Source organism: Sminthopsis crassicaudata, chromosome 1, assembly GCF_048593235.1.
Source record: "Sminthopsis crassicaudata isolate SCR6 chromosome 1, ASM4859323v1, whole genome shotgun sequence".
NCBI classification, from domain to species: Eukaryota; Metazoa; Chordata; class Mammalia; order Dasyuromorphia; family Dasyuridae; genus Sminthopsis; species Sminthopsis crassicaudata.
Window position 1 is genome coordinate 561,559,858 of NC_133617.1, and position 27,920 is coordinate 561,587,777.

Sequence of the window (27,920 nt, forward strand, 5' to 3'; positions counted from 1 at the left end):
TTTCCCCTCTAAGCTATTTTGAAATAGGAATAGATAGTAACTTAAGAATGGTATGCTAAGAAATTTCTATTTTTAATTTTAAAATAATCATATTTATATTTTTGTCTAAAACATCAATGAAAATTTCTCACATAAATCATGTAATCAAAGAATGTTCATTTTTCACTATTAAAACATTTTTCAAAGTATTAAAAATGCTAATAAAATCTTTCATAACAAAATATATACTTGAATAAAACATGAAATTGATATATCAAAAATCTCGGTTAATATTTATATAAAATACTGTAGCATAATGGATAAAGATCGGCCAAGGAGGTACAAAGACATTTATTCAAAACCTGCCTCCAACAAATGTAGCTGTGTGATACTGGCTCAGTTACTCTTCATTTTGCTATCATCCAAAATATTAGGTGTCCATGATAATGAATTCTGAAATTCCTTTAGTTGATCATAATCCATTATCATTCTGCCTTTCTCTCCCTGTGCCTTGAAACCCCTAATCCTGTTCTTCATTATTCCTATGAGTTCTAATTCTTCTGCTCCTAGTTCTTTCCCAGACCACTGCCATTTCTCTAGCTCCTTTTCTTCCCTTTTCTATCCTGACTCTTTGATTAACCAATTCAATTCTACACTGTATTCTTCTTCTGTGTTCCTTTCCCCCTTATGCTGCTAAAAATTTTGTCCTGTCAAGCATCGGCCTTTAATTATACCCAACATCCAAAGCCTTCATCCCTATTTACATAGAAGTGAGCAAACTGGACAAAATAATGAAATTGGACTGAGTCAAATACAAAAATTGTAAGTTCAACTTGATCCTCAATGGAGAAAGGCAATCCTTTTATATCTCTCTAATTGATTCACTATCATATTCATCATAGTGGCTTTTCCAAATATTTTCATCCTTCCTCAAATCTCTCATGGTTCCCTCTACACCAACATTCTCAGCTGATGATCTTATATTTCTCTGAAAAAATAGAGTTTATTCACCAAGAGCTCCTTCATCTCCTTTCCTCAACTTATATCAGATGCCTTTCATCATTATCTCCTCCTTTAATTACCTCCTATGAGAAAAGGTGACCTACTCCTTGCCATAGCAAACATTTGGCATGTACAAGTAATTCCATTCTCTAGTTTTCTGGGCCATCTCCTTTACCATCCCTAATATCTTATCAATTTTCAATCTGTCCCTGTTTACAGGCTTCTTCCCTATTTACCTTTATCTCCTCCATTTTCACAAACCCTCACTTAATCAAGTTCATCCTCAGCAGCTATCATCCTACATCCATTCCTCTTTTCATGGCTATACTTGTTGAGAAAGGTATCTACAATAAGTACTTCTACTTCCTTGCTTCTCCCTTTTTTTTCCTGACCTTTGGAATTTGGTTACATTTAACTGAAACGGCTTTCTCCAAATTTACTAATGATCTCTTAATTACAAATATAATGAATTTTTTCTCAATTATCAACCTTTTTAACAAACTTTTTGTAGCTTTTGAAACTGTTGATCATTCTTTTCTCACTGATAATCTAAATACTATAATAATAGCTAGCATTTATATATAAGATATGCAAATTTCATTCTTTATTATATCCATTTTATAGTTAGGGGAATTGAGGCTGAGTGGGGTTAAATGAATTGCCTAGGATTATACACGTAATAAGTGTCTGAGGTTACAATCACTATGATACTTCTCTCTAGGTTTATGTGAAAATTTTTTTCTCCTGCTTCTCCTCCCACATATAGGATCTCTGTCTTCCTTTGCTGGATCTTCATCTAGGTCATGTACACTAATTGTAAATGGCTTCCAAAGCTATATCCTGGGCTCTCTTCACCAACTACACTATTTTACTTTGTGATCTCAGCTTTTGCCGTGGATTCAATTATCAACTCTATGCAGATGATTCTCATATTTATTTATCCAGTTTAAACTTTTTCTTGAATTCAAATCCTAAATCCCTAACTGCCTCCAAGACATCTTAAGCTGGAGGTCTTCTTGACACCTTAGACTTAGAGTGTCCAAAACACAATTCATTCTCCTTCTGTCCCAAATCCTCTGCTCTTTCTGACTTCCCTACAGTCAGAAGTATCACCATTCTTCCAGTCATCCAGGCTCAATATCTCAGTTTTGAATCCTTCCTCCCACCCCCTCATATGCAATTAGTAGTTAAGTCCTTTCTTTTTTACATTTGTAACATCTCACATGTACATTCCTTCTCTCTTCTGAGATGGAATCACCTGGAGCAAGCCCTCATTACCTCATGCCTTTATAACTGAAATTGCCTCAAGTTTCTTTCCACTCTAGTCCATCCTCTATTCAGCTTGAATTTATTTTCCCAAAGCTTCAGGTCTGACTACATCATTCCCATTCACTAAATCTCAGTTCTCCCTAATACTTCTTAATCAAATATAAAATCCTATCTTATTCCCCTCTGCATAACTATGGTCCCAAAACAACAGCCTCCTGTGGTTTCTGAAACAGGGCATGTTATCTCCAGAAAGTGAACATTTTCTCTGGACGTTCCCCAGGCATGCTCTCCCCCTTCTCAACCCCATTTTCTGGCTTCCTTCCCTCCCTCCACTAGAAGCCTTTCTGTCCCCACCAACTACCACTGCGTTTCATTTGTTGATTATCTCCAATATATCTTTTACATAGCTTGTTTGTATATTTTTTCTCCCTTTAGACAGAGTCCTTTGAGATCAAAGACTAGCTTTTTTTTCTTTCCTTGAATCCCCAATTTTCAGCACAGTGCTTGGTACAAAGAAAATGCTATTAAATTCTTGTCATTGACTCGACACAAATTCTTGGCTCCCTAGACACTTTCCAAGGGTAGTACTGCCGGTCCGTATTGGAATACCAAGAGTTCTCTATTCCATAAAATCACATTTGATTCAAAAACCATAAATATATTGTTTACTAGGTAAGTAAAGGGCAAGAAATGGAAAATAACATCAAAACACAACAAATACACTTCATATAGCACAACTTTTAAAAATCTACCAAGTTGAGCAGTAATATTGTCTACACGTTTCTCACCTTTGAACTTATTCTTATAAGACAACCAAATTGTCCTTCCTTTTGAAGATCCTTAAGGAAACATAATATAAAGTGAACTTAGCCTACCAAGGGCTGTTTATGAGAAATAATCCTTGACTTCATTATAATCTGCACAGAGCTGTCAAAACACTCTAAAATGTAATCTTTTAAGTCACATTAACAAGTAAGAATCTCCACATGGGCCCTTGTTCTCTCTCCCGCCACAAGCTCCCAGTTTTAGAAGGGAAAACTCTACCTTAATCTCTCCTAAGAGTCCTCCAGTTCTCTGTAGCACCAAAGACAAACTCAGGGTTGAATTGGGGTTAGCAATAGTAATTTGGCTTTGGTTGAGAAAGCGCACAAGTCCATAAGGTGCATCACTCTGAGCAATAGTGATTCGGCTCACTAGGTGGCGCCCAAGCACTGCTCCTCCAGTAGTTCCCATCAGCAGGATTTCAAACTGCTCCTCAAATTCACTGTATGGCAAGAAGGAGCAATTCTCTGAGTCTAAACATATTAAAATGCTGCTAAAATCCAAATAACTAGTCATTTTCCAAATTGGTCATACATATTCAATACACAGCACACACACCAAGTAGTAAAAAGAGGGTTCTCATCTAAAAGCAAGAGTTATCAACATCAACATTAATGCCTAGGAATCATTATTAGCGTTTTCCTCCCCTGTTTTAATTGCTTGGTGCATTAAGACAGTGAATTGGAAGGGTTGTTTCCATATTCTGATCAGACTTCTAAAAGTCTGAAAGAAAAAAAAGCACACACACATAGTAATTTCCTCTAATTCTAGGAAAGTGATACATGCAACTCCTATTGCATATTTTTCAACTCATTTTAAGTGACATTTTCATTTTACCAGCATGTAGCAAATTGTTTCTCAGTCAGTGAATGTGTTTTTTACAATTTTGTTTTAAAACATGGGCCCATTTGACAAACATTCCTCTCTGATTAAGTAGTTGGGGGTGGGGGGGAGATATGATAGCTAATATAAAAAAGGATGGTTAGAAGTACAAAGACAAAATTTAGGCTTAAATAATTAGAGCTCTCCAAGAGTGTAATGGACTGCTTCAAGAGGTACTAGGTTCTTGCTCATTTTAAACCTTTAAACAAAGGCTCTTGCAAGAAACCTATCTGGATCTCACTTAAGGCAAATACCTTCCCTTCATCAACTATTTACAATTTGTCTCATATAGATCTTGTTTTGTACAGTGCCATTCACATATTTCCTCCACTAGATTGTTGAGATTCTTGAGAGCAGGGACTCTTTCTATCCCCAGTGCTTAGCACAGTGGGTAACACATAGTAGTCACTTAATAAATGATTTCTAGTAACTTGATATTTTGGGAAGAGGATTCTTGTCAGCTATTATTTGGATAAGATGGCCACTAACAATTTTTTCAACTCTAAAGTTCAGTGAGTTTCTATGCTAAACATGACATAGGATTCTTACATATTAATGATTAAACATTTTGTCATCTACCTAATGAAATCAACTTTATTACCTTTCATCGTCATCTATGATAGAGACATTTATAAAACTTAGGTTCTGTCCATGGCTAAAGATGACTGAGTTACCATGAACACTGTAATCCACACCAAGAAGCGCAGAAAAGCTTTGGGAAATAAATTCAGCTGTCACGTTGCTGTATGTTCCATGCAGTCTCACTACTGGAATCATGATCATCCCAATGTCCTCTTCCACTATAACAATAATTTAAAGTTAGTAGTAAATATACTTTATCAGAAGCCACCCAAAATGATATTATGAATTTTTTCTTTTTTGCAATTAAGGAAGGGGAAAGGTAATATTTAACTGAAATTTTAAATTATTTTAATTTAACTATATGGAACAGAATTTACCTTAACCTTCAATTATCCAGTACTTTTTCATTATTAATTTGAAGAGAGAGATCAATGAATAAGACTAGAAGTCATATACCATTTATATTTTTAGTTGAAAAATATATAACCTGACTGAAATAGTGTTTAGCAGTAATTGCCAAAGATAGTGATGTTTTCCCATCCAAAAAATCATATATTTAAAAAGGTCATTTAGTTACTCTTTATTTTACAGATGAGGAAATCAAGGTCTAGAGAGATTATATGTCTGATCTGAGAAAGCGATATTTTAAGTCTATTTTCCAGGACCGTGAGAATGCTCTAACCACAATATTACTATTGTCTTCCATAAGATAAAAAAGTGCCCCACAGTATCCTGAAGTGATTGTTTAGGATTTGGGATTATTTTTGTTTTGGTTTGGTTTATTCTACCCTGTGATTTCATATATATGGAGAGCTATGTACTTACTATAAAATGTACAATCTTAGAGAGTTGCTTAGATCAATAAGAAAGAAAATGACTTGTCCACACTCATACAAATATAATCATAATGCATTAATCAAGAATTGAACCCATGTCATCTTGGCTTCAGAACTTATTCAATATACTAGTATTACAATTATTCTCACTAAAATGGTTACTAATGCAGAAATGAAATACTGCTTTGAATGTTTCCAAAAATCAATATGAAGTGAAGCCAATGAAGATTGTTATTTTATTGACAGTAAGAAAATAAATGAGACAGCTTTCTGGATTTAAAGTCACATTTCTAACACACACTAGTTGTGTGACCCTGGACAAGTCACTTAAATGCTCAATATCCTAAGCAACTATCCAAGATTAAAGGTAAAAAGAAGATATTGGAGAAATCCAATATGGAAAAGGCTTTTGTTGTGTTTAAATTTAAAACAATAATCAATGGTTCTATGATCTTAATTTAATTTAATTAATTTAAATACCCTTTCAGTGGGCACAGATCACAATCTATCCATACCTTCTCTATTACACTGTCCAGGCTCCACCCTACATACATGGAGTCTCTTCATCTGTTAGTCCACAATCTTGCTATCTGACTTTCACTGGTCCATATGCAATTGATATACTTCATGTGACTTCTCACCGACAGCTCAGCATTAGTAGCATACTATGCCTACTTATTTTTACACACTATACATCTTTCTATTACCTTCTCAGCCTCCTACAAGTTTGAGTCTCCTGAGATCATAGTGTTCATCATTTGTACCCTTATAGCATTATCATATAAAGGTAGCATGTGGTTTAATGGATAAAAAGTTGGCTTTAAAACTTAAGAAGACTTGGATTCAAATCCTTTCTGTGTGATTTTGGCTAAGTCAAATGGTCTCCCAAATAGCTCCTGATAGTTGTCTAAGATTATAAATTTCAGAGATGGTGATGACCTGCATTGGGAAACTCTCATCTAAGATGCTACATACTGCAATACTGTAATCCGAGCGAGTGGTTCTGTTGCCATCAGTTATGAGAATATGTAGAACAGAAATGCTAGCAAATCATCTATGTTTTTGTCTCTCAGTTTCTACAAGGGATGTCTGAAGGGTCTGGTTTGTATGCCAAATCTTCTTCATGCCTCTTTGGCCTTCTATAGCATTTCACTGTTTGCTGAGGTGCTACCATTCATTCTTCAGTCATTTTTTTTAAGTCAATCTTTACAAATGAACTTTTATTTTAAATTAGAGTTTTCCTTTGCCTATTGTATTTTTCCACTTGACCAAGACTTAAAGTACTTGAAAGTTAAGGATTTCTGGACTCTTGTCTTTCTGGACTCTATTTTGGGTCAGTTACATTTTCCAAAGAAATGATGATAATATTATTTCAACCCATTCTATATTTTGCAGTCTGTAAAGGGCTGAATCTCTGAATAGGTGTACTGGAATCAGACAACCGAGCACTTGACTAATTACTTATTGGACAATACTCTATTAGCATATGCTTGGAAAATGGCCCTTCCCACTATTCTGTGCTGGCTTGATCTTTTGGTGTATACAGAGACTTGTGAGAGGGACTAGGGGTTGGAGTAAGACAAGCCAGAGTCACTTTGGAGGAGAACCAGGAGAAGGAGGTTGGTAGGTTGAGAGCCTGTCCATCTCCTTTACTTCTCTCCCTAAAGACCAAGGACTTTTGCTGATCCTGACATCAACAGGGAGCTAACTTGGACTTCACAGCAGTCAACATTTTAAGTAAGTTGGGTTGCAATGTTTTAATTGTCTTAATTTAAATATTTTAGTTTCATGCAAATATGTATCTTTTCTTCTATTTTGGTTTTGATTTTGACTTTGCAACACCAAGTCAATAGTTTTTCTGCATATTTACAGTTTATTCTGAAATGACTCACAAACTATTAACCATTTGTTTTTTTTATATTGACTGAGATAGGGTTTGTTTGTTGTTGTTGCGATGCTATCCTTTTTATCACACATATCAAAATATCTTTTATCAGTCAGGAAGATCTGAGTTCAAATCCTGTCTTAGACACTTATAGTTATGACTCTGAGCAAGTCACTTTATCCTATTTGCCTCAGTTTCCTCATTTGTAAAAGGAGCTGGAGAAGAAAATGAAAAACCATGCCAGAATCTAAGCTCCAAAAAAAAAAAACCCCAAATAACAAAAAACCAAACCAAAACCCAAAAGGGGTCATGAAGAATTGGAAATAATTGAAAATAATAAGTGACAAATATATTTTGCCCTCTTCTCTTGTATTCATCTTTATTTGTAAGCCAGGAAACATCAAAAACATACATTGTTTGGAGTTCTTCAGGGAATTTTTCTATTTGTTTAGTCTGATCATCCTCTGCAACTAATATTGGTATATATATTGAAGCTTGGTTTCATAATAGCTTGTTTGCTTGTGGTCATCATAAAGATTACATCATGATAATGTGGCTCATGGTGTTTTTGTTGTTGCTTGGGCACACAATGAAACTGATTTCATCATTTAGTCATCTCTCTAAAGAGAACATATAAGTTATGCTTTCACATAGCTATAATTTCTCTTTAGCTTATGGTTTCATTAGGTTGCTAAGGTCAATATGGATGTGGTTTTGGTGACCTCCAGTAGTAACACATTAGTCACTGGAGAAGAATAATTCATTTATAGTATATTCACTTAAGGTAATAGTTAAATTTATGTTTATAAGCAAAATTGTAGTTCTTATACCTTTGCCATCTTTTTCACATCATACAGCCACCATGAAGGAAGCAGAAAAGGGGGGGCTTACTATGATGCCATTTTATACAGAGTGTCCTAAAATATTCATACAGTTTTAACCTATAGTTTTACCCATTTTATGTATACTGATGGCTTCAAAATTCATTCTCTGATGGACAACCTGCTATCAATAACTCTTTCCTTACTTAGCTAAGATAATCCTTAGGGAGATGGCATAATTTTGTGGCCAAAATATTTTTAAAGGAATATTGAATTTTTACCCAATAAAAAAAATCATATGATATTGCCCAGGAAATGTTATAGCTGAAATTCTAATTCTGTTTTCATGGAAAAGAAATAATCCAAAGGCAGTTTGATATGATAGCTTTGAGAAAATACTATTCCCTAAGATTAATAGTGATTAATATCAAGGTCCCAAGCAAATGAGCTCTATTCTAGCATTGTATAATGGGTCATAATGATTAATCATCAAGAAAGGAGAATATTACATATAATGTACTTGTCACCAAAGTAGGAAAGCATGTAAAAAGCCTCAGAAAGATTACTTTTAAAGAGAATTTCAATCCTGATGGACGTGGCCCTCTCCAACAATGAGATGAACCAAATCAGTTCCAATAGAGCAGTAATGAACTGAACCAGCTACACCCAGTGAAAGAACTCTGGAAGTTGACTATGAACCATTACATAGAACTCCCAATCCCTATATTTTTGTCTGCCTACATTTTTTACTTCCTTCACAGGCTAATTGTACACTGTTTCAAAGTCCAATTCTTTTTGTACAGCTAAATAACTATTTGGACATGTATATGTATATTGTATTTAAATTATATTTTCACATATTTAATATATATTGGTTAACCTGTCATCTGGGGGAAGGGGTGGGGGGAAGCAGGGGAAAAGTTGAAACAAAAGGTTTTGCAATTGTAAATGCTGGAAAATTACCTATGCATAAAATTTTTGTAAAAATAAAAAAAATAAAAAATAAAGTTTAAAAAAGAGAATTAAAATATTGGGGTTCTTTGAAGTTTAAAGACCCAATTTTCAGTTATTAAGAAAGTGTTATTCATCAACCAAGTAGGTACATGAAAGTAAGTACATTTCCTGTTATCTCCAAGGTCCACTTCTTAACAAAAGCCCACTGATTTTTTCTAGTTCTCTTCATACTTGAACTCACAATAGTTTTCAGTATTGTTGACCACCCTTTCTTCAGAATGTTTTCTCATCCTTTAGCTTCTAAAACATTGTTCTCTCTTAGTGGATGCTCAAGTGATCATCCCTTGTCATTATCCTTTTCCTACCTTTTAAGTTATTTGTTGTTGTCTAACTTTGAATATCATTGAAGGCCAAATGGTTTTTTTTATCTGTACTCACTTCCTTTTTGGAATCTCCTCAACTTTTTTCATTTCTCACCTTTAAACAAATGATTTACAAATAGATACAGTCACTCCCTAAATAGTCACTCCCTAAAAGTAAAGTGCCTTACTCTGAAATAATTACCTATTGGTCACTAAAACTTACTACATCCAAAGCTGAAATGTAACATCATCCTACAAAGGCATACTACTTCCCTGATTTCTTTCTTTCTTTTAATATTTGTGCCAAATTTGCCCAACCTAGATATAAAAACAATGTTTTAGTGTTCCTATTCCCTCATTCTTTCACAGAAAATCGGTTTCAAAATCTTAATGATTTTGCCTGTCAAACTCCCCTTAACTTTCCCCATTTCTATTCTCATAGCTACCTCTCTACTTCAGGCCTTTATTACTTTTTCACTTGGACAACTATAAAAACCTCCTAACTGGTTTTCCTTTCTATCAACTCTCTTCTCTTCAATTCTTTAAACTTATGTACTGTTCCTAATTACTGTGATCAAGTCCTTTATTCCCTATAATCACTGACTATAAGCATAAAACCTTCACACAATTGTTGGCCTCCACAGTCTGATTTGAACCTATAATTGTAGCATTCGCTCACATTCTCCCTTTATGAAATTCAACTACACTCAATGATGATTTAGTAAGTGCTATATCTAAGGCACTATGTATTCAGGCATCCTGTCAAAATGAAGTGTTCTTCCCTGTTCTTATTTCTCCCTCTCTAGTCTTTTTGCTTTTGTTCAAACTAGTATTCATCTATGAAATTGATTCTTCCCCTCTTTTATGCTGAAATTCTTCCATTTTTTTATTTATTTTATTTAAAAAGAATATAAAAAGAAAATCAGAAAAGGAAAACAAAACAAAATAAAACAACAAAACAGAACATTGTCATGTGCCTAGCAGAACATCAGGGAGGATTCAAAATATATAACAATAGATTATCAGTTCAAGAAATGATGTATAATAGTAGAAGAAATTATATTCATGAGTATTCATCTTTTTTTTATTTCCTTGTAGGTTGTTCTTTACTTCTCTTTTATACACATTTTTAAACTTTATTCTTTTTTTTCCCTTTCATCCCCTCCATCATTCCCCAGCAGGCTGTAGTTAAGCAAGGTTATAATTACACACACACACACCCCTCTTTCCTATTCCTGCTAATTCTTTGCTTTAATTCTGCTCCTTATCTTGCCTTGTTATTACTTAACTTTCCTCAACTTAGGAATTCCTCCCTTGAATTCTTCCCTCACCCTTTCCTTCCCCTCTATTATTTCTTTATAAATGTTGAAGGATGTTATACCCTTCATGGTATATATGTAGTGCTGCCTATTTAACTCAGTCCCTATGTAAATAGGTTTCAGAACTACTAACCCTCCTTTCCCCTCTAATCCCTCTATCTATTCTTTCTCAGTACCTCATTATAACATAATTATTATTTTTACCTTAACTCTGCTTCAATATTTCTTTTCAGCTACCCAACTACTAATGTAAGTCTTAAAATATGGTATATATTTCCATGGGAAAAAAAAAATCACAATTTGTCCATATTAAGTGCCTTGAAATTGATTTTCTACTGAGTTTGGGTTTGTTGAAAGAAAGCATTGAAAATCTGCAAGTTTGTTGAATGTCCATTTTTTTTCATTCAATATTATGGATAATTTTGCTAGATACGATGTTTTTGGCCGCAGGCCTTGTTCTTTTGATTGCTAGGACATATGATTCCAGAACCTGTGGTCTTTTATTGTGGTTGCTGCTATGTCCTGTACAATTCTAATTGTAGCTCCAACATATTTGAATTGTTTTTTCTCGTTTCTTGCAAAATTTTCTCTTTGCTCTAGGGGTTCCAAAATTTGGCAAAAATATCCCATCTCCTTGAGATGGTAATCAGTGGATTTTTTTCTATTTTTACTTTCCCCTCATGTTCTATCACTCCAGGACAATTTTCTTGGATTATTTCTTGCATTCTTATGTTAAGGTTCTTTTCTTGGTCACAGCTTTCAATTAGTCCAATTATTCTTATATTTTCTCTTCCTGATAAGTTTTCCAGATTTTTCTCATATTTCACATTCTGTTCTATTTTTTTCATCCTTTACATTCTCTTTTGTTATTTTTTGGTCTCAGAACTTCACTGGCTTTGCATTGTCCAATTCTAATTTTTAAAGAGTTATTTTCATTTTTAGGACTCTGAATCTCCTTTTCTAATTGGATAATTTTTTTTCATAATCTTCATGTTTTTCTTAGACAGCTTTTATTTTGTTTTTAGTTTTTCTTCAATATCTCTCATTGATTTTTAAATTCTTTTTTGAGTTCTTCTATAAAAACTCTCTGGACAGGGAACTATTGAATGTTATTGTTTGGGATGGAAGAAGTTTTTTTTTTTTTACTTCAGTGTGTTTCTCTGAATATGAATCCCAATCTTCCCTATTCCCATAGTTAGTTTCTATAGAGTTCTTTCATCTTTGGCAGTTCATTTTTAAAAAAATAAGAAGTATCAATGTGAACACTTTTAATCATAAGTGTCTGAGGCTAGATTTGAACTCATCTCCCTAACTCCAAGTCTGAGGTTCTATGCAGTGGACTACCTAATTGCCTCCTGTATGTGTGTATATGGATATATATATATATATATATATATATATATATATATATATATATATATATATATATATATATATATATATATACATATATATATAAATCCACACACACACACACACACACACTTAAACACACAAATATAAATATATGACAGGTAGATATGTATATACATATATAAATGCAGGACAAATAAAGTTTTATATATAATGTTTATATGTTTATGATATATATATAACCTATATAATACATATAATATATAGCATTTATGTATATATAATGAGACAGACAGACAGACCTTGGCTTCCAGAAGAATCCTGGGGGTGATTAAAAAGAACTGTGTAATTGAACTTTTATCTATCTTTTTTAAAAAACATATATTTATGCATTTACCAAGGCCACTGGAAATTGTATGTATATGGCCAATTTGAAATTGGCCATTTCATATCAGAAAATTGTGATATAAACAAAAAGCCAATAATAAATGAGCCTACCTGTAAAAGCAGAATACCTTGGATCAAATTCAATGATTCCTTCTGCATTGTCATTTTTCATTATTATTATTCGAATTGTAGATATGTTTCCAATTTCTGGAGGTTGATCTACCTGAAGTCCATTTTCTCTAACAGTAAAATCATACCCTCTTGGGAAATAATAGAAAAATAAATTAAAAAAACAAAAACATTATGGGATATAAAAATAAGAATTAGTTAAAATGAGTTGACAACACTTGCTTGCCTCAATATCCCAGAATCCCATATCTGATAAGTATATAAGTAATTAATTGAAACTTTATCCAAATAAAGCATACATAAGGAATAGAAAAGTGAGACAATGACTCATAGGATTTTGCCCCTTTGAAACTTTGAGTCTCACTCCCTACTGATAAAGATGTAAAATTTTGACTAGCTCACAACCTAAATGATGTATTCTTAGATTATATAGGGAATGGTCCATTCTCACCTTTCAACTCTTTCAAACTTTTGATAGGACAGCATAAATACAAAGACATATTTATACTTGAGAAGACAGGCACTAACACTTGGGAGACTCAGGAAAGATCCCTGAAAGGAGAGAATACTTGAGCCAAGGCTTGAAAGGAGCAAAGGAATCTAATAGATAGAAGTGAATAGAGAGATCATTTCAGGTACAAATAGTAGGCAATCTTTGCAAAGTCATGGAAGTGGGAAATGGAATATTATATACAGAAAATTTGACCATAGTCTACATATTATGAGGAAGTATATGCAATCAGCCTGAGTTGGCAACAAATTGTAATGAAATTTAAAGGGAAAACTGAAAATGTTGGCCATTAGGAGCCCATTACATGTCAGTTTCTATGAATTTTTCAAGGAGGAGCTTACAATTGCATGTGGGAGACAATATACAAACAACTAGGTACAAACAATGTACAGGATAAATTTGAAACAATCAATGAATAAAGGGAAAGGACTAGAATTGAGGGGAAAGTTCCTACAGAAGATAGGAGCCATGTGATATTTGTAATATCTCTGAGTTGTTGAGAAGCTGATTTATGTAAACAATTAAAAACACTAAACTCTGTTATCTTCCTATTTAATTTTGCATCATAGTTTTTGGAATGCACTGTCAATTTTTGGCATATAACAACACATTTTAAAACTTAAGAGGTCATTTTTAAGTCACTTTTTTCAGTCTACCTTTTTTAATCTGTGAAGAAGGGAGGAATTTATAGCCAAAGAACAACTTGAGAATATGAAATGCAAAATGAATAATTTTGATTATATTAAATATAAAAGTTTTGTACAAACAAAACCAATGCAGCCATGATTAGAAGAAGAGAAGCAGAAAACTGGGATAAAAAATTTTATATCCAGCATTTTTAATAAAGGCCTCATTTCTATAATATTTAGACAGCTGACTCAAATTTATAAGAATACAAAGCCATTCTTCAATTGATAAATGGTCAAAGAATATGAACAGATAATTTCAGATGAAGAAAATAAGCCATTTCTAGTCATATGAAAAAATATTCTAAATCACTATTGATTAGAAAAACACAAATTAAATTAACTCTGAGGTACCACTTCACACCTGTCAGATTAGCTAAAATGACAGAAAAGATAATGATAAATGTTGGAGGGGATGTGGGAAAACTGAGACACTAATAGATTTTTGGAGTTCTGAACTGATCCAAACATTCTGGAAAGCAAGTTGAAAATATGCCCAAAGGGATAAAAAATTGCGCATACTCTTTGATCCAGCAGTGTCTCTACTGGGTTTGTATCCCCAAAAGATCATAAAGGAGGGAAAGGGTCCCATATGTGCAAAAAAATGTTTGTGGCAGCCCTTTTTATAGTGGCAAGGAACTAGAAACTGAGTGGATGCCCATTAGTTGGGGCATTACTGAATAAGTTATGGTATATGAATGTTATGGGATATTATTGTTCTAAAAGAAATAAAGAGCAGGATTATTTCATAAAAGCCCAGAATGACTTAACATGAACTTCTGCTAAATGAAGTGAGTATAACAAAGAAAACACTATACACAGCAACAACAAAATTTTGTGAGAATCAGCTCTGATGAATTTGGCTCTTTTCAACAATGAGGTAATTCAAGGCAATTCCAAAAGACTTGTGACAGAAAGAGCCATCTCCATCAGAGAGAGAACTATGGAGACTGAATATGGAACAAAGCATAGTATTTTCACCATTTTTGTTGGTGTTATCTGTCTTTTTTCTTTCTCATGTTTTTCCCTCTTTGATCTGATTTTTCTTATACAACCTAACAAATGTGGCAGTAAACTCAGAACTGCACAACCTATATTGGATTACTTGTTGTTTAGGGAGGGGAGAAGAAGAGAAGGAGAAAAATTTGGAACACAAGGTTTTGCAAGAGTGAATGTTGAAAACTATCTTTGCATATATTCTGAAAAATAAAAAGGTTTTATAAAAAAAAACCACAAATCCTGAAGTATAACATAGAGAAGGAACGGATAGAAGATGATAGTTCCAAGTAAAAAATAACCGAAGATGCCAAAGTTTTAATGTATTGCATACTTAGAGTCAATAGTAATGTGATATTAGGATACCATAATATGGGTATAATGTTCATAAACAAACAAAATCAATTCCTGCTATACTCTGTTCTGGTTAATGCCATATCTGAAATATTGTATTCCATTCTTAAGACCCCATTTTAGGAAAAACAATGACAAAACTGGAACATCACAAGAAGAGGCCAACTGGGGACTAAAAGCTATGTCATATAAAAGTCACTTGAAGGATCTAGAGCATTTTAGTTTAGAAAAAAAAGATTTAAAAGAGACACACTAGCTACCTTCATTGTCACATGGAAAAGGATTTACATTATTCTGTGTAGGCCAAGAATAGAAATAATGAGTCAAACTAATAAAAATGGTTAAAAAGTAGTAATAGATACATTAAGATTAAACATAATAATAAAATTTTTGACAATTTCAGTTATTCAAAAGTAGAATCAATTGCCCCAATAATTAAAAGTTTTCTCTTCATTGAAAATCTACCAGATAACTCATTTTTGTCTAGGATATTTTAAAGAATGATTCTGTTTAGATATGTGTTGTTCCTAGATAGCTTCTCAATAATTTTCTGCAATTCTGTGATAGATATTATACATACACATATACATATATTCAAATATGCAAACATATATGTATACATACATATTTGCGTGTATAACACAGAAAGATAAATTATCCAACTAGGATGAACCACTAGTGAAAATAGTCCATATTAATGAGTCTAGGAATAATACTATATTAATAGATGTACTAATGAACACATATCATGTTAATAATTCTCAAAACTGAAAGAAAATGGTGAAGAGCCAAAAGGACTATTAGAGAATATTCTAAATTTAAAATTAATAAATATGCAAAGATATTTTAAAAAGTGTTAAGTATATTTGAAACTTAAAAAGGTGGCAAATATAAAACTATAAAAGGAAAACCAGAAAAATAGGTGAAAATAATTTATTCTTTGAGAAAAATTAAAGAAAAATGATTCTTCTTTTTTGGTTTCAATAACAATAATTAGCTAGAAATTATGTCTACATATCTCATCACTAAAGACAAATGGTTCTTTGCTTGCTTCCACAGGGCTAAATATTTACTTGGTATTTATAGCAAACTTTATTCCAAAAGAATAGATGATTAAATGTATCTAGGATGAGTTTTCCAATCCCTTGGGAAGAATTTGTCATACCTATCAATTAATTACAATAACATTCAAATTACACCAGCACATAAAAATTCCAGATCTATTTGACTATACTTTCTTACTCACCTTTATTTATTGGCTTCCTGCCTTCCTTCAAGGTTCAGACTTAAATATTATCTTGTCAAGACTTTCCCAAGCTATGCTAGGATCTTTCCTCTAAAATTACCTTCAATTCATAATGTCTAGATCTTGTATGCACAGTTATTTTCATGTGGTCTTCTCTACTAGCATATGTGCTCCTTGAGGGCAAAGACTGCATTTTTGCCTTTCTTTTTATCTCTAGTGCTTATTATTAACACAGTTTGGCACATAATAAGCATTTAAATAAATTCTTGCTGATAAAAAATTAACATGAACTGTAATGGTTCAAACATCCACAAAATATTTTTTTAACTTTGCAAAAACTTTGCAAAAACAATATTTAATCGCAATCACAAATTTTATTCTACCTTTGCTCTGACATTCCTTAAGAAAAACAGGGTAACCCCTGAAAGAAGCTATATACCACAGTTAGACAAAACTGTCTATAGTTTTATGATTTTTTTACTTTACCTTCCTTGTAGTTCCACTTTTGTAATTTCCAGAGAAAATTCCTCAGGACCTTCAGGAAGGTCATCATCAACAATTTCAATATGGATATTTTTAGCCTTTTCCTTTGGTTCAAAGAGAACTTCCCCTTCTGCAGGAATAAAATCTAAGTCTGCTTCTGCTGTTCCACTTACAGTCTTATACCAGAGTTTCACTTGGCCCAAATGTCCACCCAAACGAATAACTGTGATGTTAATCTAAGAAAGAGGCATTTTTAGACTTTATTTCAATTTTGAATCTAATTAAATTTCATTTTTCCTGCTTTGGGATAAATATTTCATGTGTCATCAAGAGCATGTTAAAAGTATTTGTTAGTTAAAAAAGTGAAATTTTTTTAGAAAGAAAGCTAAAAGGTTAATGAATGTGACAAGATATTTATCACTAGGAATAAATGGACCACTGCACATTCACAATTATTCTCAACATTCCTCTCACAATGTGAATAACAAATCTGAAGCAACCATTAATATTTGAAACATCTAGTACCATACCTTCTGTCCTTCTTCTGAAACTTGAAGGAGCTTAGATGACAAAATGAACCAGCCATATGGAAAGTCACTAGCAACCATTGTAATGTTGGCTGTTCTATCAGATTCACTTAAACTTCCTCCCTCACTTATTCCAGTGAGCTGAAACTCATAAAAACATTTTTCCTCAGGAATGCTATCATCTAAAGCCTATAAGAAACATCAACAACAACAACAAAAACCATAAATTAATTTTCAGTATCTTCAGAAAAGGATCTTCCAGGCCAAAACCCCCTAAAATTACATTAAATAAACATGAGATAGAAGAATTGGGCTGCCACGTGTTAATACCTGTATGACCACAATGGCCACAGATTGTCCATCTTGCATGATTAATTTTCCTGATGTTTCTGCAAATTCTTCTGCCAGAGGAGGAAATATATTCCAGTATATTGTGACTTCTCCAAAAGTTCCTGGACCACGAACCAGGCTATATGTAAGAATACAAAAATATATATTCATTAATTTTTTTGCTTTTCTTTTTTTATTATAGCTTTGTATTTGCAAAACATATGCATAGGTAATTTTTGAACATTGACCCTTGCAAAACCTTTTGTTCCAAATTTTTCCCTCCTTCCCCTCACTCCCTCCCCTAGATGGCAGGTTGTCTAATACATGTTAAATATGTTAAAATATATGTTAAATCCAATATATGTATACATATTTGCTGCACAAGAAAAAGTGGATCTAGAAAGAAAGAAAAAAAACCTGAGAAGGAAAACAAAAATGTAAGCAAACAATAACAGAAAGAGTAAAAATGCTATGTTGTGTTCCACACTCATTTCCCATATTCCTCTCTCTCGGTGTAGATGACTCTCTTCATTACTGAACAATTAGAACTGGTTTGAATCATCTCATTGTTGAAGAAAGCCACGTCCATCAGAATTGATCATCATATAGTCTTCTTGTTGCCGTGTATGATGATCTCCTGGTTCTGCTCATTTCACTCAGCATCAATTCATGTATGTCTCTCCAGGCCTCTCTGAAATCATTCTGTTGGTTATTTCTTACAGAACAATAATATTCCATCATTAAAATTTTAAAAAAAAACTTTAAAGTAGGGGGAAATTTCTGAAATTTTTAGTACAAAAACTGTTTCATGGGAGTTATATTTTAGGACCATATTTTCCAATAAAAATAATAATAGTATCTGGTTGCAGGACATGTAGCCACAAGCAAAACAATGAGCAAATGCAAACCCAGCACTTAATTCAAAGGGACTAATTGATAAAAGCAAAAGAGACAAAGGGGATGTTCTTAAATTGACCTAAAATAAGAGTACATGTGAGTGACCTAATTTGAGGAATATAATGAACAAACCCAACAAAATAAAGAAAGGAATGATGATTATTCTAACTTTAATAGATTAAAGAATTCTTAGAGGGAAGTTTAGACAGAAGCCTGGAAAAATAACATGATGCCAGACCATCAGAAATGTGTAATGCCAAGAGATGTGGAATGTTAGGAGTTTAAAATTTACTCAATAGACTAGAGACCCAAATCAGAATAAAATGTAATTGGAAAATATCTTTTAAAAAATAAATGAAAATGTAATAGAATAAACATAATGTTAACATGAGATTTTCCAAGTCAATATTTGGTCCATGAGGATCCTTATATATGATTTAATGACTCCCATCTCTATTTGAATTTAAAACTGCAACAAAAGACAATAGGGAACCACTGATGAACTTTGAACAACAAAAATAAAAGGTGATATGACTAGACCAATACATAAAGACAACGAGAAACAGATCTGGATCTTGTAATGGGCTCAAAGATGGAGATACAGATTAAAATATTTTCAAAGGAAAAAGAGAAACAAAATGAGAAGAGAAACAAAGCCTGGGTCACTTATTTTACTTTATTTACATAAAGAAATTAAGTAAAAGATGAAATCAATGAATGTAGGTTATCTTTTTTGTTGTTGTTGGCTGATTGTTTGTTGGAGGGTGATTTCATCAAAACAGGGAACTGCCAGTGAGAAGATTCCATTTACTTATGTGTATCCAAAATAATTTCACAATTTAGAGTTTTAGAGAGTAGTTTGCAATACTAAGGGGTAAAGTACTTGTCTGAGGTTAATTAGTCCATGTGCCAGAAGTTGGACTTGAACTCAAGCTATCCTAATAGAATTCAACTTTCTATCCACTACATGCTGCTTTTTCAGAAAGTCACAATACACACTGTTAATTTCAGAGTCTGGATTTGAACATAGGGAGTCCTAGGTACTGCCCTTGCCACTAGATCATATTGCCCAAATTGAGCTAAGTTTTCATTGTCAATTCAGCTCATAACTTTGGGACACTGTATTACTGATAATTCTTTACAGCATCAAGATAACACAGACCAATCATTAAATCAAGTCACTAAAAAACCAGAAATGACAGTAAGGAATTAGTCATTCTAGGCATTTAGCCAACCAAAAAACAACAACAACAACAACAACAACAACAAACTGATTCTGGCAGAGGAAAATCATGAAAGCACTTACCTAATTAGAGCAGTGCCATTATGTTTTGCTGAAGGCTCCCCAATGAAAACATTCTTGGATGATTGGGCTATCCTAACCTCTCCAGATGCACCTTTTTCTCCTTGTATGACAATTGCTGCTCTACCTAGGGGAAAACAAGTTTTCAGTACTCTTTCTAAGAAGGATGAATACACAATGTCTCCTCAGTACTCCTATTATATTCCATGAAATATGGCCTCAAATTAATGGACTCTTCAGATGAAATGTTAAATTTTCAAATTGTGTGCTATTGTTTAAATGAATCATGGGATATTGTGATCTGAGTGGTTCTTCTAGAAGTGAAGATGGATTTGATTCATTTCGGAATCAAACTAGTCATGACTAGTGCCATATATTTATAAGATGTCCTGGAAGAAGAAATATAGTCTAGAGTCAAGGAATAAAGTAAAAGCATCTATAATCTATAGATTTCAAGCTATGACTTTAATCTCATATGTACAATCCCAAGAAAACTGGGCTAATTGGACATACTCTATGCAAGAATATAATTCTTAGACAAGCCTACAGAGTGAAAGAGACTATATTTTTCAATAAGATGAACAAAGCAGTGATATCTCTGTAATTTTCAGTGCAACACTTTCATCACTAAAAACTCTCAAGGTCATAAAGCCTTAGACAGGAGAGTATAGAGGAACAGTAAATAACAGGATGGAAAGAGCACAGCTAGGTACCTATCTTGCCAGGTATCATCTTTTCAGATGTCTGACAAGGATCATCATGTCGCCATGCCACAATTTCTATGATTATTTTTAAAGCATAACTGAATAGTTTCAGAACCATGTCCTGGACAAACTGTTTAAAGCTTCTTCCTAGAATTCATGTGCGGTTTAGCAAAAATCAGGACTAAATAGGAGAGAAGTGTTTGAAGCTTTGTTTTGTTTATTCTATACAAATCCATAAATTATATGTCCATAGACAAAAGAGGGAGAAGCTAGAAGTACACATTTTTGTGTATAATATAACTATATTCATGTGACATTAAACAACAAATTAGCAGAAGAATATTTTTCAAGGAATGAAATGTACAAAATCTAGGACTTTGTGCATTTGTTAACCATTGAGTAATTGCAGGGCACTGATATAAATTGTAAATGGGAAAAAGAGGAGACTTTTGCTTACCATTTACTGATGATATCTCTGCATCATTAAGGGATAGCAACTGAATGATAAAGCTCTTATCACCTTCCAAAAAAGTATCTTGAAGTGCATGTAAAACAATAGTCTTCTGAAACTCATTCTATATCAAACAAGATAATTAGGAAATATATTCAAAATCAATCCAAAGGCAATCAAAAGATCTGTCATCAGTAAATCATATTCTTGCCTGCTTTAACAACAAAACTTTTTAAAATCTTTATATTTTACTATGAACCCTGAATTGTTTTTAAAGAGAGGTACTAAATCCCCAAAATAACTCTGGCAATTCTCTCTTGGGGGAAAATATAAAAATTAAACTAAAAATGATAACAGACTCCTACATTCATCAAAGAACCTACACCTTTGGTTTTTCATTAGGTTGGAGCTCCTTGAGAGAAGAGGTTGTTTGTCATTTGTCTTTTCTTGTATCACCAGCATGTATCACCCAGGTACAGGACCTGGGATGTAGTCTGCACCTTAAAAATGCTAGCTTGTTGACTCTTCTTTTAAAACTTACTTGCTCAGTATAGCACTAATGAAGTTCATAGATTTAACCTTTGCACAAAGCAATTAGCTTCATTTAGATGAAGGGACAGAGGATTTCAGGATATAGATAAAACATTCAGTGCTTCAGTTCTATTCACAATACATAAATTGCTTACTATAAAACCATTACCAGTACCAGAAAAAGAACTCAAAGCACACCAACATTAAGTTAATACATTCATCTTCATATATAAGAATGAGTTCAAAATTTTTCACTTAAAAGATTTTGTTTGAAAATAGAAATGGTTGCAGCATTTGGATCAATTTTTTGAATAAAAAGTAACGTCATTTAACTTGAGAAAATAAACTATTAACTCAACCATTCATATTGAGATACTTTATTTCTTTTAAATGTAGATTGTTGTAGATTTCCATATTTAACATTCTTGAATTTAAATAATATACATATCATAAAGGAGAGAAATTTCTTATAAGCAGAAATTGGGAATAATATTTAAATTGGGAACCATATTTAAATGGTTGAGGATAACCATTTGTGTCTAGGAAAGAAGTTAAGAGAAAAACACAAAAGGGCAAAAAGGGCATATCAATTTGAAACAAAAAGGGCAGATCTATTTGAAACGAGAATTCATAGACCAATTCTCTAATGATAGATATCTCAAAAACTGACCATAAATCTACTCTTAATCATTTTATCATAGATAAGAAATATTGTGTGAAAAATTTTAATGTATATGTCAAGGACTACTATTCATTCATTAAGTTATTATTGTTTTAATTTATTGTTAACTATTATTAATTTATTGATTTATTATTAATGGTTTTGGCCATGGAGCTGGCTTCCTGAATGAATGTTGACTCTCCAAATGGTTAGTTAAGGAGAGGGGGATACTCTGTCTCCCTAAGAGAGTTTTGTTCCACATAAAGTATACCAGGAAAATGCAAGATATTCCAGGGATAATACTGTGATAGTCATTCCCCAAAATATAACCAAGGAAGCTATCTGTGATATTATTTTGCTCTCCACTACTAGAAAACTATTGAACACAGTCCTTTTAAGAAAGCTTCTGTATAACATGTCAGTCACATGCTCCTGTAACATAACATCCTAATCTCAAAAAGAATAAAACCAACATAACCTCCACTTAATACAAATGACTGGATTCATACTACATATGCTACATAAGACAAAGTGTATACTTTTGATAGAGATTGGATTAGATGATCTCTGAATCCCTGCAACACAACTATTTTATGATTCTATGATATGTTCAGCACATAACCTCTACTCTACATTTAATGAGTATATAAAACTGTTCTATGCTTTCAACAGGTCTTGGTCCTGAAAGTTACAAGGCAATTTTGACTGTTCTAAGATATTCAAAGTATTTTCCTACCTTACCTGGTTATTTGGCTGCAAAAATCAGGTAAAACCTCTTGGCTTTTTTTATTTTCAACATCCAAGTCAAACTATTAGTATTTTTATCCAAGGGTCACCAATAATCTTCATCATGTTATTTCCCCAAATACTCCAATTGATCCATTTGATCCTATCATTGTTTCCTTTTCTAATCTCATAATGTTCAAATTTCTGAACTTTTCTAAGTTTCTTTTCACAAATTAAAAAACAAAACTGCTTACAAACGTACATCTTCTAGGAGCTCTTTTTGCAACCTCAACCAGCTTTTATACAAGCCATGAAAGTGGATGAATACATGTACCAATTAAAAAGTAAACTATTCCAATAAAAATTCCTATTCTTCCCATGGAGATATGTCAATGTCAATATACAATTTGCAGTATACTTTTGAATTTGATAACCACATTTGCTAACTTACTAGACAATGTGTATTTGAAATTGTCTAAGCCCTATATCCCCATTTTTCCTCTTAATAATGTTTTTCCTTCTACTAAAAAGTCAATGTTACATAGAATTCTAGTTATATTATGATTAGTTTATGTGACTATCACACTAAATTTTATTACTACTTTGGAAAGTGAAACCAATATAAATTCAGAAAGAAAACACATACAGATCAAGAACTGTTCCTTACTGTATGTATACCTCTTCAAAATTAAGTGTTCCATTCAAAGGACTGAGATCATCTTTAGCTGCTTCCTCCAGAACCCATAAAAGTTGAACTGCTCCTTTTCCTCCTTGACTTCGGGTAACTGTCAATATTATGTATGAGGCAGGATCATCAGCTAATAGAGCTTCAGGAACTGTTACCTAGAAGCAGGAATTATACAAAATTGGATGTTAGAGGAAAAAAAAAAGAAGACAAGGTAAATGGAACATAAGAACATCCATCTTCAAATTTAAAAAAATAGTTATTACATAAAATGGTAGTATTTTAAACAATTGCTTCCTATCCCAATAGAGGATCCTAATTTCCAAAGTTTTCATTGAAATTTCCAAAATTAATATTCCAATTGAACTACTATTCTTTAAATTAATTTAATCATAAATTAGGCAGCAGCATCACTTAGTTGTCCATCAAGAAATACTTTCTCAGTTCCAGTCTGAAGTATACAAATCCTCTCTTTTTCTACTGAAAGCAACAAATATTCCTGCCCACTGTTTGATGTGGCTACCATATAGGTTTAAAAGTCACACTTTCTGCTACTGATATTTTACAGAAAACATACTCAGAACAAGAAAAAAGAACATATTAGTACACTGAACACAAAGAATAGGAAGCTGAAGACATTCAAGGGACAGTATCTCCAAAATGTTTTTTGAGTAAAATAATCAAACTTTTGGGGCCTTTGAGGTTATGACCATAGGATATGTTACTCATCCAGAAGTAAACATCAGAGATTATAACAGTTAATTCTATAAGCACATAGAAATTATTTTTAAAATTAGAAGCATGTAAATGCATGTAGCTTATTTAATAATAATGAACTGGCTTTTACACAGTGCTTTAAGGTTTGCAAAATATATATTGACTCTCTTGATATTCCAACAACCCCATTAGGTTCTTGCTATTATTATCCCCAAATTATAGAGGAAACTGAGACATTGAGAAGTTAAGAGGTTTACCCAGGCATGTGGCCAGTAAATGTGTAGGGCAAGATTCAAACTCATCCTGATTCCAAGTCCTGAATTCTATTCACTGTACCATGGTAAATTTATATTATAAATATGTGTCAAGGATTTTTCTCTCAGAATTCTTTAGCCAAAAGCTCAATTATTAAAAACATGAAGCCCAAAGGCATTTCTTTGGATTTTTATACAAAATTTGGTTTCTTACTTGCTATGATACTGAAAAGTGACCCTTTTGTCATTTTAGTATCACCCTTGATTATAGTGCAAAGTCTGGTCATAGTGCAATAATGACTTCCAAATGTATATCTTCTAGGAGCTATTTTTGCAACCTCAACGAGCTAATCATACAAGCCAGGAAAGTGGTTGAATACACGTATCAACTAAAAAGCAAATTATTCCAATAAAAATCCCTATTCCAGACCAGAGACGTGATGTGGCCAGAAGTATTACAAATTTTCTCACATATGGTTTCCTGTGATTTAAGGCTTGGGCAATGACTTTTGGTCCAACCTCAAAAGTCAGTGGCAAATTCCAAAATAGAGACTTTTTTCCCAACCAACAAAGCAAATAAAATTACACCAGAAAGGTAACAATGTTCTATTCCTCTATTGGTGCTGACATGAGATTCAAACAGTTTAGTTTTTAGAGATTTTTAAAAGTGGGGCCACTACAATTATATCTTATGTATATTTTGATCAACAGAATACTAAGAATTTCCTATTTTATTACATAGTTAGGTGATTTTCATCCTGAGAAATACTGAGCTGCCTTTGAGCTAAACTGAATCCATAATTATATTTATCTACTAAGTTTTTTATCAGACATAGCTTTAACTTGCTTGGAAGATTCTGATAGCTGAATAATGGAATTTGATTAGCAAATGCTAGTTTTATTCATTAGCTCTCTTCTAGTTCTAATCTAATCCTTAATTGTTTAAAAAGCTTCAGGTTCTTTAAATTTTAATGAATGTCAATGAAAAGATTACTAAAATGAAGCCAATCTGAGTAATTAAAAGACAAAACAAAGTTTATAGGGACAAGTAAAGAAAGTATTAGCATACTTAATAAGAATTAGATTTGGAAAAAGGCAAGGGGAAAAGAAACTCCTCTTTACATCAGACTTACAGTTCTTTCTTCAAATCCAAATATTCCCAATGGAGAGTCATTTGGTGGGATAATAATGGTCACTTCAGTATCAGCACCAAATCTGGCACCTCCAGTCACGTTCATTAAAGAAATGTTGAAAGTTTCCAAAGACTCAACTTCAGTATCATCAATTATGGCAATTTCCAGGTCTGCTGTCACCTTGCAAAAGAACACAACAATGAGAACAACCTTCTATGTGTTTCAGCTGAACTCTGAGTCTTTGAGTGATATTGACTTTCATTCTTTTAGCTGTGATGTACTCTTAGTTTTCAAAAGGAAGAAGCAGGTTTTCTTAGAGATTAAATAAAAGGTCTTATAGCATAGTATTTGTATCAATATAAGAAACAAAATATCTAATATACAAAACCCAAATCAGAGGATTGTTGTTATTCTCAGCTTTATTGATTTATCTGGAAAATTCTAAAATAAAGGAGATAAAAATAATATAATGTTTAAAATCTCTTCTCCAGCTGTTCTAGCATTCTACAAATTCTAACCTAAAGCAACCTCTGAATGCCTTGCTACTCACAGTGATAAAACAGTTTACCTAAAAGTTATTATGACACTATGACCAGACTTTGTACTACAATCAAAGGAGATACTTATTGAAATGATAAAAGGGTCACTTCACTTTTCAGTATCATAGCAAGCCAGAAACCAAATTTGCATAAAAAATCCAAACAAATGCCTTTGGCTTCAGATCTTTGATAACTGGGTTTTTTTGGCTAAAGAACTCTGAAAGAAAAATCCTTGACATGGTTTTTAATCAACTAGTCTGCCTCAAAAATTATCTGGAACAGATCTGGAGAATGACTTAGCTAAAGTCAAATTTTATATCAAAGACAGTCCCAAGGATTAAGCTGTGGTATTCAGATTAGCAGTTTGAAAATCTGTATAAATATTTCTCACTGCTAAATGTCATTTCTCAAAATACTAAATGCTTAAATTTTAGTGTGCTGGGCATTAGCATTCAAGATTCAACAATATAAAGCAATGGAATATGTGATCATTATGATAATTATCATCCTTCCTTAAACAAAAAAAAATTTATGTTCTAAAACCATGAAATTTAAAAACACATTGCTCAAAATCTCTCCTATCTATATCTGTACTAAATACTGTGCAATGTATAAACAAATAAACTTGGCCCAATTTGGTGTTTCAATACTTGTCATAAAAATGTCCTCAATATAAAAAAATATATATTTCCTCAATTAGAAACATTTCATATGTCCTTGAGGGAATTTTTGACACTCAATTTAGAAAACATTTAAAAAGGAACTTAGTTTTCTTTCTTAAACCTACTTATATTATTTTATTCCTTAACAGGCAAATTTCAGAAATTTAAATATACATTCCAAAACTCAAACTCAGAATCATAAACCCAAGAAAGAAACAGTGGAGAAGAAACTCACTAAACCATCTTTCATTCAAATTATTTAAGAGCTTTTTAGTGTGGACAAAGAATATCTTCTGCATATGATTTTAGATTTAATATTAGACATGAAGGGGAAGATAGATAATGCAGTGATTAGATTACCATACCTGGAATAAGGAAGATTTGAACTCATATCTAGCCTCAGATACTTCATACTTATAGCTATGTGACCCTGGGAAAATCACAACCTCAAATGCCTCACACAAAAGAAAGCAAAAGATTTTTTTAAAAATGGACATGGAATGGAATAAATCATTGATTTTTAATTAAATTATTTATTTTAAAATTGATTTTTAATAAATTAATGTATTAAAATATATTGCCATGTTTCTTTCTAACAGAACCTAAGTTTTATATTTTAAAGGTATTGTTGTGCATGATTAACAATGGAACGTCATTTACCATTATCATTTTAAAAGAACAATAGGGCATTAGATTAAACTTGTATTCAAAATAAAATCTATGTCCTTTTCAAGAGTTTTATTTTTCAAAATACTAATAACTGAAAAATGTTTAGAACTGAAAAAAAACTTTAGATACCCACAAATAAGGAAACGTTTTGATTATTTGAACAAATGCCTATCAGTCTTCTCACATTTGGCAAAAATTAGTTTTTTTTTTCCTAAATAATATTACAAATCTAATAATATATAAATGCATTGGTGTAAATCTCAGAATAGTAGA

General features: G+C 32.5%; 1 protein-coding gene across 2 annotated transcripts in view; it reads right to left on the reverse strand.

The window, feature by feature from the left end:
- The window catches only part of ADGRV1 (adhesion G protein-coupled receptor V1), a 710,827-nt gene that overhangs the window by 454,156 nt on the left and 228,751 nt on the right, over positions 1-27,920 (reverse strand). For both annotated transcript variants that reach the window (XM_074282108.1, XM_074282109.1), the window contains 10 exons: positions 25,778-25,957; positions 23,667-23,831; positions 21,077-21,194; positions 19,919-20,042; positions 17,716-17,854; positions 17,389-17,574; positions 16,862-17,094; positions 12,565-12,713; positions 4,556-4,754; positions 3,295-3,514 (listed from right to left, as the gene is read on the reverse strand). In XM_074282108.1, coding sequence (XP_074138209.1) covers positions 3,295-3,514; positions 4,556-4,754; positions 12,565-12,713; positions 16,862-17,094; positions 17,389-17,574; positions 17,716-17,854; positions 19,919-20,042; positions 21,077-21,194; positions 23,667-23,831; positions 25,778-25,957 — 1,713 coding nt within the window. The remainder of the gene's footprint in view (positions 1-3,294; positions 3,515-4,555; positions 4,755-12,564; positions 12,714-16,861; positions 17,095-17,388; positions 17,575-17,715; positions 17,855-19,918; positions 20,043-21,076; positions 21,195-23,666; positions 23,832-25,777; positions 25,958-27,920) is intronic.